At 34.0% G+C, this 20,329-nt stretch overlaps 1 protein-coding gene and 1 long non-coding RNA gene across 4 annotated transcripts; both read right to left on the bottom strand.

The window, feature by feature from the left end:
• Positions 1-3,472: 3,472 nt before the first annotated feature.
• LOC138312794 (uncharacterized) lies at positions 3,473-7,530 on the bottom strand. The gene is made up of 3 exons (XR_011207051.1): positions 7,243-7,530; positions 5,382-5,658; positions 3,473-5,095 (listed from the first exon to the last, which is right to left on the bottom strand). It is a non-coding gene; the product is annotated as an uncharacterized lncRNA (long non-coding RNA).
• A 3,059-nt stretch (positions 7,531-10,589) lies between these two features.
• LOC138312793 (uncharacterized) lies at positions 10,590-20,115 on the bottom strand. 3 transcript variants are annotated; one of them, XM_069253547.1, is made up of 3 exons: positions 19,889-20,115; positions 13,835-13,930; positions 10,590-11,400 (listed from the first exon to the last, which is right to left on the bottom strand). In XM_069253547.1, exons 1-3 carry the CDS (start codon positions 20,087-20,089, stop codon positions 11,227-11,229), a joined length of 471 nt encoding a protein of 156 aa, XP_069109648.1. In that variant the 5' UTR covers positions 20,090-20,115; the 3' UTR covers positions 10,590-11,226. The 3 variants fall into 3 exon arrangements, with proteins under 3 accessions (XP_069109648.1, XP_069109650.1, XP_069109649.1); XM_069253549.1 differs by lacking the exon at positions 19,889-20,115 and adding an exon at positions 14,141-14,388 and having other exon boundaries at positions 10,593-11,400; XM_069253548.1 differs by lacking the exon at positions 19,889-20,115 and adding an exon at positions 17,897-18,247 and having other exon boundaries at positions 10,594-11,400.
• Between the last annotated feature and the right edge of the window lie 214 nt (positions 20,116-20,329).

Here is a 20,329-nt window from a genome sequence, read left to right on the forward strand (position 1 = left end):
TAATGTTATAAGGTTGTGCAAAACACAATTCTGGATTTTATTTCAATAGCAAGCTCGCCAAAGAGCATGAAATTGTTTGTATACTTTCTTAATTTAAGGATGCCTTTACAAAATTGCAAATGTCTTTTTCTATAACATTTGTATTTTCAAATCTTCAAACTTTGTATGCGGATACATTTTCAAAAGAACTGGCATTACAAGTGAATTGAATATCAACAGGAATAGATAAGTTTCTTAAAGATAGCAAACAGATTTACTTGCTCTTTCAGGAGTTTCCTTGCTTTAAAAAAGCTAACATCAAAATAAAAAAATGTATATACCTAGATATGTATACCCTTCTAATAAATCTAATTCTGTATTAAATAGTATACCTAGATATGTATACCCTTCTAATAAATCTAATTCTGTACCTAGATATGTATACCCTTCTAATAAATCTAATTCTGTATTAAATAATATACCTAGATATGTATACCCTTCTAATAAATCTAATTCTGTATTAAATAATATACCTAGATATGTATACCCTTCTAATAAATCTAATTCTGTATTAAATAACTGAAGTTGTTGGACTGGTTTACAATTTGAGAATATTATGATTGTTCCCCTTGATTAAAGATGCTCCACCGCTGACAGAGCATAAATGATGTTCATCATTTGAACAATAATTTGTGATTAATCTTGTCTATTTATGCCTAATTAACACAAAAAATAATATAAAATAATTTATTTCGCCTTAAGTGCTTGCGCAATCAGTACTTCATTCCATATAGGATATAGTGCCACGGAATTTTTTCTTGATGCAATTAATTATTTTTCAAATTTTTAACTTTAAGTAAAATTAAGGTGGTAATGGTGTGAAGTAAGTAACTTTTGTAACTGAAGAAAAATACTAAATCGTCTGCTTCTGTTTTTGATAGTGAAAAAATACCATTTGTCAGCGGTGGAGCATCTTTAAATAGGATTTGACATTTGAATCTATTTGATGTTGATAAAATGATAATTCATTAATGATCTTATTAAAATGATAATTTATTAATTAGTTTAAATAATAATTTATTAATGACATAATTATAAAAAATTGGTTGTCATGCAAGTATTGTAATTGCTTTACATTTCTATTCAGCATTATAAATGAGAAGCAGCAAAGATGGGTTCAAATCTTGCTGATACAAATGTACAATGATAAAATACTCGTGTATTCATATCCAAGGTTAAAAACCAGAGATAAGACCAACATAGTAAAAACTCTGGAAAACCTTCTGACAATATTGTAACATAAAACATTGTCACACCAGAAACATATGTTTTTGTTGACGTAAGATGGACCTCTGGTTTATACATTACAGGCATTTTCCCTCGGCTAACTTTAATTCATAGTTTTGCATCAATACAAAGATTAAACATATCATGGTCATGATTTTTGAAAGCATGAAAATAAGAAAATTATACTTTAATTTTAGACAGTCAGACATTCAAAACCGGAAGTGCATTTTGTATTACATTATTGTATGTAAGTTAAAATGTTATTTTTTTTTATTTCCAAAGTCTACTAAAACTATCTGAAAATTATTGAACTTTTGTATCATATCAAAGTTATTCTCCTATATTTAACTATTTAAGAGCATATTTAAAGAGCATATATGATCGTTAGCCTATACAGAAGTACATCTGCCAATCTAAAAATGGCCCATATAATTATATGTTTCTGGTCACACAAAGACAAAAACTGCAATACATACATAGAAAACTCGTGATTTTTGTAGACGCTTGATGATTCTTAACAGATGCATAAGTGCTTTAATTCTTTTGAAACCATACATAAAAATAATATTGGTCAAGGAAGTAATATCAACAGTTATTTTCCATATAACACTGGATCCTTATAGACAAAGGGACAGATCACCTTGAAAACTCAACAATCTTTTGTCCACACTGTTAGAATTACTTATTTGCCCCATATAAAAATGATATACAATGTACACGTATTTGTTTCAAAATAAAATTCATAAATCCCATAATTTTGATTTTTTGTTCACTTACGTACTGATGACATCTACAGTACCTGTAGGTGATATTTAGAAATAAAGTGAGATAACTCCTTAATTGAATTTGTTACAACGACAAATTAAGACAGTATAGTTTCAAATTGATCTATCTTACTAAATCTTATTCCATATCATATTGATTTTTCAATGATTATTTTATTACCACACTTTTTTCAATGCTATTTTCTGGTCTACAAGGCAGATGGTCATAACAGCTCAAGCCAGTATGTGTAGAAGGATAATATTTTCAAAAATAAAAAAATATAATTTTTGAAGTTTATCTTAAAATTATTGACTAAAGAATATAGAAATTAAGTCCTTTGGAGTGAGAATGTGAATTAGTAGTTTTAGTGATAGGGTCAGTTCGTACGCGCCTCCCACGTCAGTCCCGTCTAGTCGTTTCTGTCCTGTCATTTGGGAGGTTTTTCGTCAATGTCTTGCAGAGTGAGTAAAAGGATTAAAGAACTTTACTTTTCTATATTCATTAATTGAACAATATAAAATGAAATTTGGAAAAAAAAAGAAATTACCTTTCTTCTTTTTTTCTTACCCAAAAACAGGCCACACAATGACAATTTTTCCAAAGATTATGATCAAGAATTATTTTTCAAAACATACTTGTTATTGCAAGAGCAAAAAATGACCCTTCTGGCCTTCATAGACTAAAACATAACATTACTAAATGTGTCATTTTTAGAATATGAAATTCTGAATTATTTGGAAAATATAAGTCAATGTAATTTGAAATCAGAGACAAGAATTTGAATTTGTTATCTTCAGTTGTGCAATGTTAGATTTTTTAGAATAAATAAATATAATTATAATGTATATTCTTAACCTTAAGACTTTATTTTCAAATGATGGGAGGTTTCTGTTATGATGAAAAAAAGGCATTCGTCTTTTATAAGAATAAACGTGCTAAAAATCTTTTGTCTCCCTTGACACTAGTTCACTAGATAAGTCTCTTTATCAAAAATAGTTTTCTCCTTCTACCATCATACTGATATGATCTAGTTGCTAAAAACATAAAGATGATCCACCGCTGACATACAGTATTTTTTCTCTATCAAAAACAGGAGCAGATGAATTAGTATTTTTCTTCAGTTACAAAAGTTACTTACACAATTACCACCATTGAAAAGTTTGAGCTTCTTTTTTTATTTCAATAGAAAAATATTAAAAATAATCAATTTTGTTCAGAAAGAAATCCATGGCACTATGCCTTATATCGAATGAAGTATTGATTTTGCATGTACCAAAAGCAAAATAAATGATTTAATATGTATTTTTGTATTAGAGACATACATACATCATTAACTATCAACTACCGTTCAAATAATAATGGGTATCGTTTATGCTCTGTCGGCGGTGGAACATCCCAGAGTAACAAAATTCAATGAAATATTTCGTAAATGATTTTTGGCACTAGTGTGAAAACTTTTTTTATTAAATCGATCCTGGTATTAAGGATCTGCTCTGGTTAAAAGTAAAATTTGTCTGACTATACAAACGATAATCTAAAGCAATATTTTGCAAATTAGTTGTCTGATAAGTTTAATATTCATGAAATTGACAAAACCAAAGTTTGTTTTAAAGCAAAAATAATAACACACTGTCAACCCATATTTTTGCTCAGAACAGCTGTGTATGTCACCCCTACCCCCTAAATTTTGAAGATGAAAATACCTCGTTTTTGCCAGATTGAACGCTTCCCAGAAAAAGTTCTGATGACTGACTTTTTCTAAGATTTTGCAGCTCAAAGTTGTTTCTAAAACCATCATAAAAACAGGGGGTCAGCGTGTTTGATGTTTTGTCCAATTACAAAATGTGTTATTTTTCAGCTTTTCTTGTAAAAAATTCAAAGAAGTTGATCTTTCACTAAAATGTAAAAAATAAAGACCAATATGTTATAATCTCCCCCTTAAATGCTTATCATTGACATCTCAGTGATCATAACAAAACGATTTACAGCAAAAATTAACTCAATATATCTAAAACTGTTGTTGCACTGACAAGTTAAGTAAAACTATTGAAGCTAAAAAGGTGAAATTTCACCTCTCTACAAATTTAAAATGTAAAAAATGCACGTTTTCAAAATGGCCACCAAATCAAACTCATATATGAAAAATTTACAACAAAAAGAAGTCCACTTCGTAACATATTTTTATATAGCAACTTGCTACAAATTAAATGGTGAAAATTAGTTTTTAAAAATCTTTAATTAAAGATGAATCGAGACTTCAACGAGACGGAAACCTCACCAGAGCAGATCCATTAGTGGTATTCAGTTTGTATTGATAGTGTGTATAACTCAAGTATTGACCTTAAAGTTTAATAATTCATTAACATCTTTATCTCTCTTTAATGAGTGAAAAAAAAGAAACTGACTTTGATTTACAAAATGTAATTTACTAAATTTCATAACAATACCTGAATGGAAAGGTACCGGTATCTGCCAATCACCATTTATCAGGGATCGTCTGCCATCGGGTGTCACTATCCTGATAATTGACACTATCTTGATGGTATCACTATCGAACATTTTGGATTGTCAACAGGAGTCACCAGACTTCCTTCTTTTGAGATGAGATAAGAGCCAGGCACCAAATGAGGTGCGCAGATACTGGAGTTGCCATTCGGGTTGTCACTATCCTGATGGTTGTTACGATCCAATGGTGTCACTATCTTCATGGTTGTCAAATTCCTGATGGTTATGGCTATGGGTTCGAATCCCATGTGGGGCAGTTGCCAGGTACTGTTCACTGGCCAGTGATTTTTCCCCGGGTACTCCGGCTTTCCTCCACCAACAAACCTGGCACGTCCTTACATGACCCTGGCTGTTACTATTCTGATGGTTAATTGCCACTAACCTCATGGTGGTCACTATCCTGACGGATGTCACTAACTTGATGGTATCACTTTTCTCCGATGCCTACCGTTTTGGGTTTGCCAACAAGAGTCGCCAAACTAAAACTTCCTTGTCTTGGATTGAACAGCCAATGAGTCCAGAGCCTTGCAGAACCCCAAAAGTGGTCAAGATACTGCAGCTGTCATTGGAGAGAAATAGTGAAATCATTCAGTAAAGTGGAAATCATGATATGACATGTTTATAGTTTCTTTTAAAGATTGCGGTTACAAAATTCCACTAATAAAAGATAGCTGCATGTTAGCTACTTGGCAGACATTTTTTCCCCAAATTACTACTCAACAAGGGTACTAGGGAAACATATATACAGATAGTATGTTGATTCGAAATAACATGAGCAATAAAACTGCAATTTAACTTTACAATTAGATGTAAGCTTTACACATGAGGTTTTCTAGTAAATGTACCTGTTTGGAGCTCTGCTAATCACTAATGGTCACCATCACGGAACGTCTGCCATCGGGCATCACTATCCTGATGGTTGTCATTTTTTTGATGGTGTCGCTATAATCCTGATGGTTGTCGATATACTGGTTGTCACTATCATGGTGATCATCACAATCCTAAGATGCCAATTATTTTGAATTGCCAACAACAGTTACAATAATAAAACTTCCTTTTCTTGGGGGTGAACAGCCACTTAGAAGAGTTATGAACCTTGTAGATCACCAAAAGATACTGCAGCTGCCATTTGGGGAGAAAAAGTGAAATCAGTTAGTTTGGTGAAAAACATATGATATGATTGAACCCAGTGGTTACAAACTTAAACTATTCAAATTCAAATTAGCTGTCTGTTAGCTATTTTAGACATATGAGCCCCAATATGCAATGTGCTCAACAAGGGTACTAGGGAAACCTTTATTCTTGCATGAAAATTGAGAGAGATCCCTTTGTAGTTTTGATAAATTATCAATGGACACAAGAATTCCACGGAAGTGGATGTGTCGCCTGCACAGCATCACAAAAATAGTTATTTACAGTTGAAAATATTGTTAATTATTAGGTGAAGTTATCAAGTCCCGTAACTCTTGCAAATATGGATGGATTTGGACCAGTATCAAACCACTCCCAGATCTTATTAATCAATATACCAAAGGAGAAGGTACGTTAAGACTCGAATATGGCCTCAAAATTAATTCTCCAGTAAAGAACAACATATTTTGCCATATAACAGCTGAATACATTTGCTAACACATTACATCTCGAAAATATCCCGCATGTGCCAATTATGTTCACTATGACGTCATCAACATGCAGTTTCCCGCCATTTTTTCAAAAATACTTGAAAAATCATACTTTTTGAGTGGTTTTCTCTAAAAATGAATGTGGCCGCCTTCGTGGAGCAGAAAGAGATTTTCACACGTTGTGTATCGTGTATTTACGCATATCCATGGAAAATGTAAAGTTGCTCCAAGGTGGCGGCCAAATTCATTTCAAGCCTTTTCTAACCTAAAGATGATGAATTTCTAGCAAAATTTGGCGAGAAGAGAAAAATCATCAATTTGATGACGTCATAGGTGGGACACATAGTGTACATGGTTATAAAAAAATATGTTTTAATGAATGGCAAGTATGAGAGTATTTATTGATATGAAATAGATGGGGATCAGAGTTATTTTTTCGGCCTGAAAAATTAAGGCCAAATACTGGTCCTATCATATCTACTCCTTTGGTTGAAATTGGACAATACCAAAGTTATCAAGTGAAAACCATGGATTTATCTGTTTTGACAATTTTAAAGTCCCATTACTCTTGGAAATATTGATGGATTTTGACAATTATTGAACTCATCCGAGATCACATTGATAAAAAGCAATATACCAAATGGTTGAAATTAGGCAATAAATACTAAAGTTATTGAGTGGAAACCATGGATTTATCTATTTTGACAATTTTAAGGTCCCGTAACTCTTGTAAATATTGACAGATTTTGACAATTATCGAACTCGATAAATCGAATTATCGATATAAAGCAATGAACCTTTGATTGAAATCGGACATTAAATATTTAAGTTATCGCACAGAAACCATTTCCCAGACGTCGACAGTGCAGACATAGTGATACCTAAGTATTTCCCTTGCATTGTAGGCGACACAAAAATGATGGACGAACGGACACTGGTCCAAGGATAAAAGATAATTTGAATGACCCACCACTTGATGGTGATGGGCACAAAATACACACATGCAGTTGCAATAACACTGTAGTTTTAATTTTACAATTCAATTATAGCTTTTTTTAATATAAGTTTTTAATAGTAAATGTACCTGAATGGAGCTCTGCTAATCACTACTAGTCACCATTACGTCTGCCATTGGGTGTCATTATATTCTGATGGTTCTCAATATCGATGGTTGTCACTATCCTGGTGGTTGTCTCTATCCTGATGGTTGTCACTGTCCTGATTGAATCACTAACCTGGTCCAGATGCTCTGCTAAGCATTATGGGTCGCTATCAAAGAATGTTTGCTATCTAGTGTCACTGTCCTGATGGTTGTCGCATATCTTCATGGTATCACTATCCTGGTGGTTGTCACTATCCTGATTGAATCACTATCCTGGTCAGATGCTCTGCTATCATTATGGTTGTCACTGTCCTGATTGAATCACTATCCTGGTCCAGATGCTCTGCTAAGCATTATGGGTCGCTATCAAAGGAGGTTTGTCCTGATGGTTGTCGCATATCTTCATGGTATCACTATCCTGAAAAATATGAAAATATTTGAAATTATTATGACATCAGGATCATGTCATGTATTGCCATTGTGAATTTTTTTATTTACAATATTTACATTTTTATTTACAATATTAACATTTTTTTTTTTTTTTTTTGCTTATTTTTTTTGTTTTTTTTTTTGTTTTTTTCATTTTTTTTTTTTTTTTGTTTTTTTTTTTTTTTTTTTTTTTTTTTTTTTTTTTTTTTTTTTTTTTTTTTTTTCCATTTTTCATAAAAACACAATTTTAATACCCCAGAACATTTATACATTTGAAAGCTGCCAAGGTTGGGGCCTTGGGGTCAGCCTTTTAAATATAAACAGATGTCCCCTCACAGGGGGGCTTTCATTCGTCACACGTTAACACTAACGATCTTTCTAACTAACTTTCTTTCTAACTTTCTTACAAACTTTCTTAGAAACATTTTTTTCAAACTTTCATAAGCTTTCTTACAAACTTTCATCAACTTTCTTACAAACTTTCTTACAAACTTTCTTTCTAACTTTCTTACAAACTTTCTTACAAACTTTCTTTCTAACTTTCTTTCAAACTTTCTTACAAACTTTCTTTCTAACTTTCTTACAAACTTTCTTTCTAACTTTCTTACAAACTTTCTTACAAACTTTCTTTCTAACTTTCTTACAAACTTTCTTACAAACTTTCTTACAAACTTTCTTTCTAACTTTCTTACAAACTTTCTTACAAACTTTCTTTCTAACTTTCTTACAAACTTTCTTTCTAACTTTCTTACAAACTTTCTTTCTAACTTTCTTTCTAACTTTCTTACAAACTTTCTTACAAACTTTCTTTCTAACTTTCTTACAAACTTTTCTTACAAACTTTACAAACTTTCTTACAAACTTTCTTACAAACTTTCTTCTAGCTTTCATTCATTTTTATTACATACAATTTAATTCTACAACTTCTCTACCTGTTGTCCTGGATTTAGATGGCATTGTGCAGGAACAGGGAGGGAGGGGGATGCAAGGGCAAATGGTTACTTTAGATACCTTAGATACTTTATAAGGTCGACCTGAAAGGTCAGGATAACCTAACAATTTCGCAGAAACTTGCCTAAATTTCCAATATGGTCCCAACCAAGTGTTTTTTTCCGGGCCTATGCAAAATCCAAGATGGCCACTACAGTGTCCATTATTTAAAACTACTTCTACTAGTATGATTTAGTAATACTTGTCTGAAATTATCCGGACATGATTTCAAACATATGCTATTTTTTGGATTGATCCGAAATCAAAGATGCCTACCCTGACCACCATCTTCTATCTATCAACGCAACATGTCTAAAACGATCCTGACATTGTCCTTACCAAGTGTACTTTAAAATACATTTTCAAAGATGGGCACAAAAATCGCCATCTTGAAAAAAAATTCATTTCCTTTTTCAATGGAGCCAAGGTTGTTAAATGACTTTATGGTCTCCTGTATTTTAATTAGGGACCTTTCACCTTTTGATGACCAGTTCAAATCCCACGTGGGGCAGTTACCTGGCACTCATTGCTGGTCAACGGCATTTCTTCACCGATGACGCTGGCTGTTAATTTGGTCAACTGCAAGTGTACATATAGAAAGTAGCGGTTAGAATGTTATTTACTAAATGCGTGCTTAATTGTGCTAGGGTATTGGGTAGGGTAATGTGAGTATTGTTAGGGACAGGGACGAAATATTCCTATTAACTACTTTCTGTACACTTCAGTTGAGTCAAAATTAAAGCATTGCAGTCGTATCACTGCAAGTGTTCAGTGTCCTCAAAATCTTAAGTTATACCTCAAATAACAATAATTGGGTCACTGCAAATGGTCAGTATCCTCAAAATCCTGTGATTTACCAAGTCTTGCAGTCGTATCACTGCAAGTGGTCAGTATCCTCAAAATCCTGTGATTTACCAAGTATTGCAGTCGTATCACTGCAAGTGTTCAGTGTCCTCAAAATCTTAAGTTATACCTCAAATAACAATAAACAGCAAAATGGTCAGTATCCTCAAAATCCTGTGATTTACCAAGTCTTGCAGTCGTATCACTGCAAGTGGTCAGTATCCTCAAAATCCTGTGATTTACCAAGTATTGCAGTCGTATCACTGCAAGTGGTCAGTGTCCTCAAGATCTTAAGTTATACCTCAAATAACAATAATTGGGTCACTGCTAAGTGGTCAGTGTTCTCAGGATCGCAAGTTCTATCTTCATAACAATAATTGGGTCACTGCAAGTGGTCAGTATAATCCTCAAAATCCTGTGATTTACCAAGTATTGCAGTGTATCACTGCAAGTGGTCAGTGTCCTCAAGATCTTAAGTAAGTTATACCTCAAATAACAATAATTGGGTCACTGCTAAGTGGTCAGTGTCCTCAAAATCCTGTGCTTTACCAAGTATTGCAGTCGTATCACTGCAAGTGGTCAGTGTCCTCAAGATTCTCAAGTAAGTTATACCTCAAATAACAATAATTGGGTCACTGCAAGTGGTCAGTATCCTCAAAATCCTGTGATTTACCAAGTATTGCAGTCGTATCACTGCAAGTGGTCAGTGTCCTCAAAATCTTAAGTTATACCTCAAATAACAATAATTGGGTCACTGCAAGTGGTCAGTATCCTCAAAATCCTGTGATTTACCAAGTATTGCAGTCGTATCACTGCTAAGTGGTCAGTGTCCTCAAGATCTTAAGTTATACCTCAAATAACAATAATTGGGTCACTGCTAAGTGGTCAGTGTCCTCAGGATCTCAAGTTATACCTCAAATAACAATAATTGGGTCACTGTTAAGTGGTCAGTGTCCTCAAAATCTTAAGTTATACCTCAAATAACAATAATTGGGTCACTGCTAAGTGGTCAGTGTCCTCAAAATCTTAAGTTATACCTGATGGATGTATTTCAATTAACACCTTATTGGGATCACTGCATGAGTTCAGTGTCCCACAAAAACTTTAAACCTTAAAACTATATATATTGTATACCAATTTACAATACCAATAGATCAAAATTTCAGAAATTTCTCAAGAATTTAAAAAGTGGACACTGGCAGCCATCTTTGAATGCAATCCTGGAAAAAAACCCTTTATGCACACTCCAAAGAGTATGTCTGTCAAAACCTTATAGCATTACATGATATACCTCAAATAACCGGAAGTTGTATCACTACACATGTTCATGTGTTCCTCACAACCTACCACATAACCATATCACTGAATGCATTCCGTATCCCAAAAAATCTTACAAAAATGTACCTCAAACAACCTTAAGTTGTAATAATAGTAATTTGAAACGGAGCAAAAACAATGTCCCTTCTTCGTTTAGGGTACAAAAGTATGGACCGGAATTTGGGAGGAAATTACCAAATCACCTAAATGGGGACTGATCTTAGATGTTGGAATGATCAACCAATTAATGGTGTATACTACTGTATACATTTTTGGGTGAGGGACAGGAATTGGGACGATTTTTGAGGGGTTACCACATCCTCAAGCAACATCATTCCATGGACAAACAGATAAAGGATATTACATTACAATACATTATATATGACATCACATTACATAATCCTTATGCCAAGCTGGTCTGCGGGTGGCACGACCAGATCTGCGGATAGGAACAGGTGATGCTGGGACTGGTACTGCGGGGACAACAGAGCTGGAGCTAGGCTGGTCAGCAGCAGGGACAGGGAAAACCTCTCCTCGGCAGCAGCAGGTAGCGTACACAACCTGCAAGATCACAAGTACACAGTTCAGTAAACAAGTATAGGCGCATATTACAAAATATTCAGCAGATATACAAGAGAGAATATTGCTGAAATATTGGCCAGATATGTTCATGGTTTATGAAAAAAATGATATCATTTATGAATATGAAAGACTCGTGAGTATGTGAATATGAAGGATATGGATATACTAGTAATCAACTTGAGGGCAAAGAACAATATTTATTTGTACGTCACAATTTATTTTTAAAAACTGTACGTACATTTTTCCATCCCGAGTGCAGATTATCCTTATTCTTCCTACACATACATTAATATGTATATGAAAGGAACCATGGCACAAATAACTTCTCCAAATATTGTATTAGATTTGTGTTCTCAGCCATGTTCCTTTTTGCTGCTCAATTTTGACCTATTGTATTCCATGACGGCCATCGTGGTTTAGGTTACTGGTATATAAAAGTTGCACAAAAAAAGACCTCAAAATAATTTTAGCCGCTAGTAACAATACGATCTATAACTTAAAAACAATAAAAATGAACTTGCTAACGGATCCCTGCTGAGCAGTGAATAAAGAGAGATAACTCTTACTGGTTTTAGAAAATTTGAAACCGTGACAAAATTTGTTATTTTACTCACAATTATGGTATTTTTCACTTTAAAAATTTAGAATTTGATTTAAACATCTTTGATGCTGGTCAAAAAAAATTAAAACGGTCGACACATCTGCAGGTCTCCAGAAATGACCTTACGAAATTTCATGGCAATCCGACTTAAAGTTTGAGAAAATGGTCAAAGTCCCGGCAGAAAAAGAAGACCCAGAAGAAGAATAACTTATTAAGTTAGAAATGTATCAAGAAAATATGTAAGAATCTGAATATAACCTTAACTTGTTAAATAAACTAGATAGACCATTCATACCTAGTCATAATCATATTTTATTTAAAAGTATTAAGGGATGTAAACTTAACGTATTTTTGTCTAATTGAAAAAAATAAATGCTTGGTAATTAACAGAGAGGAAATGGAAGCAACAAGCACGTCTTTAGAAACATGCATACACAGGAAAAGAACAAATATAAAAATACCTTTTCAAAGTTACCAAAGATACATCAATACAATGGTTCCAGTATAGACTACAACACCGTATACTCCCTTTGAATAATTACTTAAAAATTAAAAATATTTCTGAAATAAATTATGTAATATCTGTAATACAGAAGTTGAAACCAAAGAACACATATTTTGGTATTGTCAAAAATCTTTCCAAATATGGCAAGATATGAAAAGAAAAATATATGTAAAAACTAATAATGTTAAAAAACTAATTATGTTATGGAATTTAAATTAGAAACAGTACATGTTTTGGTATTGTCAAAAATCTTTCCAAATATGGCAAGATATGAAAAGAAAAATATATGTAAAAACTAATAATGTTGTGGAATTTAAATTAGATACAGTACTCTTTGGTGAGACTGTAAATTTGTCAATACCACTCAATTTTGATATTCTATAATAAATTATGAAGTTTTGTATTTTTTCCTGTATCATGAAAAAAACAAAACATAAATATGGAAGGTTTGATGGAGTTTTTGTTTACAAAATATGATGTTGGAAAAAAAAGCTGTCAATACCAAATAGGTGTATTGAGAAATTTGATCAAATATGGATCAATTGGAAATACATTTTTGAATAGTTCTTGAAACATGCCAAATGATGTTTGTATGATGTTTTTATGTTGTAGTACTTAAATATGTAGGATTTGTATCCTTTTTGGTTTGTTTGTGTATTGTCTATAATTCTTTCTATGTGTGTGTGTCTTTTTTCTATTTTTTGTTTGTTGATACAAACATTACATTCTCTCTAGTTCTACTACAAACATTAATCACAAAAACAATAAATTCCAAATCATTGTTATCAGAATACTCAATACACATGTAATTTTCTTGATTTGTTTTCTGCAAAAAGTTACATATGCATGTCCCTTCAACTAAAATGGCTTTCAAAATTTATCTGTAAAAAAATATATTTATATTGGTGCATGCTTTGGAGGACAATATTGTTGGAGGAGTTGACCTCAGGGCACCCAGCTCTGGCAGCTCTTACAAAACACTAATGTGTAGTTATACACCCATAGCTGGGGGTACTCTAGTTCCCTAGGACTCCAGGGGGGGGGGGGGGGGGGGGGACTTACAAATTGTGAACTATATGACCCTGGGATCACGTAATCCATAATTTTGGTTGATCTTTGGCTATGAGAGGCTTCTGCAAATTTCTAATGAATTTGGTTAAGTGGTTTAGGAGAAGTCGTCGAAGATATAAATTGTTTATCGCTATACAAACAGAAGGCGATTAGGTCAAGTCTCTTGAGACTCGTCTCACGTGACCTGAACACTTTTTCACGGTAGGGAATAATGAATTTTACATCTAAAATCTTACCACAGCCTCCGCAAGAGAAAGCCCACGGCTAACCACCACTGCGAGCGACGTCGCAACCCGGTCAACCAAACTGCGGAAGGAAGTGTAAAACACAACCTGCAAAGAACAAGAACGACAGAAGTTCAGATAAGATAAAAAAAAACACGACAAACATCAACAATTGCTTTAGATTTATACCGGTCGTGTGTAATATTATGAAAAAACACATGGATAATATCAAGATTTTCTTTGGATTTCTTTGAAATGGGGAGAATCCATTGCTGTTAATTTATCGAAACCCTATACATAATATGCTTGCATACATACCAAGCTGGATACACATTCCCTAGGTGAAGGACACATGGCAAATGATGAGTGACCTTATAAACCTATTTCATTTGTCTAGGAAGCTGTTCCTGTTATTTACATCACAGGGATCTGAGAATTAGTTACAGATTATATATAATCATGGACCCACCAGAGTACCCCAAGACCATTACGTTTGATTGGATCCCGTGTCATCTGGAAAATCCTGTTGATATTACTTCTTTGGCCCCTATATATGTATTATAATATCAAGGGTATGAACTCTACGGTAGAGAAAACAGACATATTTTTGTGTATCCGAGTTGTTTTTATAAACGGGCTCTACATATCAGTGACGCATATCGAACATTAAAGTTATATGTGCCGTAACTGGACAAAAAAAATTGATGTTATTTTTTCTTTATTAATCTATTGAAAACCACAAGGTTTGACGAATTAAGCTGTGAAAGTCATTCAAATGACTTCAGATGCCTTATAAATATTAGCCTCAACACATATACTGTAAAGTTGTTGTATTTTATGCGTTATGTATGTTTAGATGGAAACATACCTGCAATTATAATTTTACAATTACTAATAACACTGTAAAAATGTGAAATGAAATTGTAGACCACAATTTGGCTTCATGGTCTGACCGTATGTACTCATTTCAATTCACTATAAATATAAATATAATGCCAAAAATCATTTTCAGCTCTTATATGTGCTTGTAAAATAAAAACCTATGGATAGAAAGTAGTGTAATTCTCAAAATGATGGTTACTTTTGGTAATGAATAACATATTAAAAACTCATCTTGATTCACGAGTATGAAAAATACGGCACCTATAACTTTAAAAAGAAATAATTGATACCATAAAACATGTATATACTATTGACTAAAAATTTGTGTTAGGTCCCTGTGTTTAGACTTGCACATCTAAAATGTTTGTTTTTCCCGTGCGAAGTTGATCGGGTCACGACAATTACGGAAGCGTTTCGTACATGTATGTTCACTGGAGTTTGACGTTCTGTCAATAACAGATAGTTGAAATATATATATAAAAAATACCTCTATATATACTATTTTATATAATGACTTATGTATAGTATAAATATAAGAAATACCTCTGTATACTTTTTTATATAATGACTTATGTTTAGTATAAATATAAAAAAACACCTTTATCCTATTTTATATAGTATATAGGGGTATTTTTTTTTATATTTTTTTATATTACTGACAGAACGTCAGACTCCTGTGGTATGTGCCTTTAGCCTATACATTGTAGCTACTAGTACATCGATCGGGCCAAGAAAATGTTTTCCGGAGTTTCCGTGAATTTATTGTGGGCCACATTAATTATTTCATATTTTTTTATGACTTCACATTTGGTGTCAGTAACGTATTACCCAGTTTTAGTCAACATTTTATGCAGGGATCTAGAGAACGTGGCAATTTTCTTGTAAATGTTTGCGATTACAAAAAAAAAAAAAAAAAAAAAGGCCAAAGAGGCCTTCACCTGAGTGCTGCTACAGAAAGAGCATTGCAAAGTTGGTTCAAATCTGTTAAAAGTATTTATGAATCAGAATAAACTTTAAAGTTGAACCTTCGTATTAGAATTTTTATTTTGATAGTGTATTATGTTACCAAAACCTTATGCTTAAAATTCCAATTTGCTTTGCCAACGTTAAACAACAAAACCAAACTAGAAGTCAGTCAGTGTCAGTGATTTTATAAATTTCACTATTTAATCTATGAAGAGTATTTGGTTCCATCAAACCTGTGAATTCAGAAGCAGATTTTTGAAATTTAAGCCATTTTGGCCCGCCCCTCTGGTCCCTGGGGTCAGCCAAGACCAATATGGATATGGTGTTAAAATGCTATTTCATGGCTAATAATTCTAACCCAGTTTGACTCATTTCCTATTAAAACTAAGCAAATAATGTTCATAAATGTATTTTTCCTATATAAACTATAGTAAATTTGACCCTTCCCAAGGGGAAAGTCTGAGATCCGAGGGCCATGCAATTCACAATTTGTGTAAAGGGCCTTATGACCTTCCAATCTATGTAGAGTATCTGGTTCCATCAAATCTGTGAATTTCAGAAGAAGATTTTTGAAGTTTTAGCCTATTTGACCCCTTTTGGCCCCGCCCCTAAGGCCCCTTGGGGTCGGTCAGGACCGATATGGATATGACGATAAAATGCTGTCACAGGCAAAAAATCTAACCCAGTTTGGCTAATTTCCTATGAAAAATAAGCAAATAACATTCATAAATGTGTTTTTCCTATATAAAACTATAGTAAACTTAACCCCCTTCCCAGGGGGAAACATGAAAACCCCAGGGTCATATAATTCACAATTTTCGTAAAGGACCTTAAGACCTCTCCATCTATGAAGAATATTTGATTCTACCAGTTCCAGAAGAAGATTTTTGAAGTTTAAGCCTATTTGACCCCTTTTGGCCCCACCGCTAAAGGCCCCTAGGAGTCGGTCATGGAAAATTTGTTAATAGGATTCAATGGCCATTTCATAGGGATAATTCTGACAACATTTAACTAATTTTCTATTATAAATGACCAAATAATGCTCCAAAATGTGTTTTCACTACATAAACTATAGTAAACTTAACCCCCTCCCCAGGGGGAAACCTGAGACCCCAGGGTCATGTAATTCACAATTTTTGTAGAGGGCCTTGAGACCTTTGAGTATTTGATTCTGCCATTTCTGGAATTTCAGAAGAAGATTTTTGAAGTTTTAGCCTATTTGACCCTTTTGGCCCCACCCCTCAGGCCCCTAGGGGACTGGGACCATATATAATTCACAATTTTGGTGGACCTTTGGCTATGAAAAGTTTTCTGCAAAATTTCAACAAATTTGGTTCAGTAGGTTTGGAGAAGAAGTCGAAAAAGTAAATTGTTTATCGCCATACGACGCACGACGGACGACGACGGACAAAAGGCGATTAGAATAGGTCACTTGAGCCTTCGTCTCAGGTGACCTAAAAACTGAAAAGTTACCTATATTGTACCTTTAACAGAGCTCTATCTAAAGTTTACATGTATACTATGATATATTGTCAATCTCCTTATTTATTACATATAACTAACAATATTCAGCATCAAAATTACATCAGCCACCTATTTCAATCATTCGCTAAGTGGAATTAAAGTTATAGTAATAGCACAGGCGTTTGGCTCTACAGACATTTTCTCCATATATATATGTATGATACTGTACAGTATTACATAAAGAGAGCAAAATGTCTATAGAGTCAAATGCCTGTGGTAATAGTAAGTATACCTAACAGGCTTTACAACCTTTAGAAGTTGGAAAGTATTTATACATGTACAGTATCTTTACTATACGAGTTTGAATGTATAATTAAGAAAAAAGCACAGACCATTTCCACGCAGCCTCGCTTTCAATGCTTTCAACTTTTCTTTACTTTAATGGCCAGAACTGGGAAACTAAGCAGAACTTGACCGTCGTATTAATATGTGAGAACTTTTGGAAGGCCAATGAACGCATTTAGACTGGTTTTCTTTGCCCGACAATTCACTTTAAGTGTAATTATTACTTTATTAATATTAAAATATTTTTAAAATCAGAATCATCTATTATATATATATTGCCGTGAATATGAGAAGGCTTCATAAGTTGAAATAACTTGTTCCCGATCCCATTGTTCTTACACAGATAAAAAATGTTTTAAATAAGAAAATAACTTAAAACTTTAGTCTGGACTAGGAATAAAAACGAACGTTACATACCTTACCACAGTACACAAACTTGCCTAGACACTGAAGGATCACCTCCAATGCCAGGAAGAGCGCAACGAAGAGTTCCATGATGAATCTTGGATAGGTAGCAAAGAGCGTGCAGTATCGTCAGAGAAAATCTGAGAAGTGGGCAGAGATCTGGCGCCAAATTCAGAACCAACAATAGTCCTCGTGCCACGTGACCAGCATATTCAATCCAGCCAATAGGATACTACGACCGGTTAGTGAAAAGTGGTCAACTCACCACATCACGGGGATCACACAGGGATACGAGAATTACCGATTTCTGATTTAGACCTTTAAAACGTCTAAATATGTCTTAGGGCACTCTGGTCTAAACTGTGACTAATTCTCAGATCCCTGTGGAGGATCTGGAAATTAGTTTAGAACGTTTCTAAAAAATTTTTTTTTTAAATTTAGACCCTTAAAATGCCCCATATTCCCAATGAACGTCTTAGAATAGTCTAAGACCTGGCATGAATTTCAAACTAACAGCATAAATATATCCAGACGTCTTGTGTCTCTCACCTGTTTTTTTAGAGTATTTATCTTACAATTAGAAAATTAGATAATTAGCGAATTGACCCACGATTTGTTTGTTTTTAAATCCAAACCATATAATGATGATATATATACCATAGGAATATCCTATCCAATACATATTTTCAGAGAGGAAGTAATTTATATGAAAAAGTAGCCTAATTCACCCTTTTGGCCTCGCCCCTCAAGCCCCCGGGGGTCAGCCCTATCATTTGTGCAATTTTGAATCCCACCGTATATGGATGCTACTATTGAATTAAGAGTGCTATCCCGTGCATAGTTTCTGAGAAGTCGTTTATAGGAAATAGCCAAGTGACCCCTTTTGACCCTGCCACTCACGATCAGTCCCCATGGGGTCAGCCTCGTCATTTGTACAATTTTGAATCCCCACGGTAAAAGCCAAATTGATCCCTTTTGACCCCGACCCCTCTGGCTCCCGGGGGTCAGCTCATCATTTGTATAATTTTGAATCCTCACACTATAAGGATGCTACCATTGCATTTTTGGTGCTCTCTCATGCTTACCTACAGAAGAAGTCGTTTACATGGAAATAGATAAATTTATCCCTTTTGACCCCGCCCCTCAGGCCCCCGTGTTTTGAATCCCCACTCTATAAGGATGCTACCATTGCATTAAGAGTGATATCCCATGCTTATATGGTAACAGCCAAATTGATCCCTTTTGACCCCGCCCCTCAAGTCTCGGGGGGTCAGCCCCATCATTACAGTCAGTAATCCATAAGGATTCAATTCTTTTATTCCTTGAATCTTACGGTTCATCAGAAAAAGTGCATTGAATATATACAGTGCAACAAAACTTACAATATACAATAAGTATACAATAACATAGATATTTAACACACAGACACACATACATAGTGTAGATACACCCAACACGTGCACGACCGCTACGCTAGTGTAGAGGGTGTTTCTACATTTGTTTCAAACAGTGTTTTATTCTTTTGTTCATGGCCAAAACTATAAATTTTCCTAAATTGGATAATTCTTTATTATTCCTTGTTTCCAGAAGTTGAATAAATTTGGCCATGCGAGGATTATTATGATGATATTTTTTGATAAAACGGTTTCTAATAACTAAGTAATTATTGCATTTAATTATGAAATGGTACTCGTCTTCAATGTCATCATTATCACAACATATACATTTTTGAATGTGTCTGTCTATATTTCTATATCTACCGGTTTCTACATTTAATTGATGAGAAGGATGCTATCATTCAAATTTTGTGAATTCCGGTGAGTGATTATGGGAAGAAGTCGATTGTTGATGGACGGACGCCGGACGCCACAGTATCGCTTATGAACAAAAATATATAAAAAAAAAAAAAAAAAAAAGAATAGCTTCTCCCAAGCGCTTTCGCGGCTCTTGTCGTTCTTCAGAAGATTTCATGGTATTAATAATAAATCACACAGAATAACTTACGTTTGAAGAGAACGTGTCCGCCACTTTAATCTGTCTAAGTGTGGTAAATGCATGTGTATAGCAATGAAAAACGATGTCCAGCCGTCCCTGTCCAGTGCGTGAATGCGAACATAAAGAACGTACAGGTGCACGAACAGGTACACAAATCACGTGACACATTTGCATGACACTACTAAAGCACGAGGACTGCTGGCACAACATATCAAACAAACCGATCGGTTATACCACAGGGATCTGAGAATCTGAGAAGATTTGCGTGTTATTTTTAAACGGCGACAGCACTTAAGCTTTGTATAGGTCACCGTCTATCATCGGTACACCGGACTCGAAGCGACAGCTCAAAAATACAGCATGACAGGGAATGATTCAGTCATTGTTTTTAATTATACAGCACAAGTATGCAGACTCTATCCTGGTCTCGTCGTTTCAGAAAACATTCGA

The sequence above is a fragment of the Argopecten irradians genome, unplaced genomic scaffold, assembly GCF_041381155.1.
Source record: "Argopecten irradians isolate NY unplaced genomic scaffold, Ai_NY scaffold_0473, whole genome shotgun sequence".
Taxonomy (NCBI): Eukaryota; Metazoa; Mollusca; class Bivalvia; order Pectinida; family Pectinidae; genus Argopecten; species Argopecten irradians.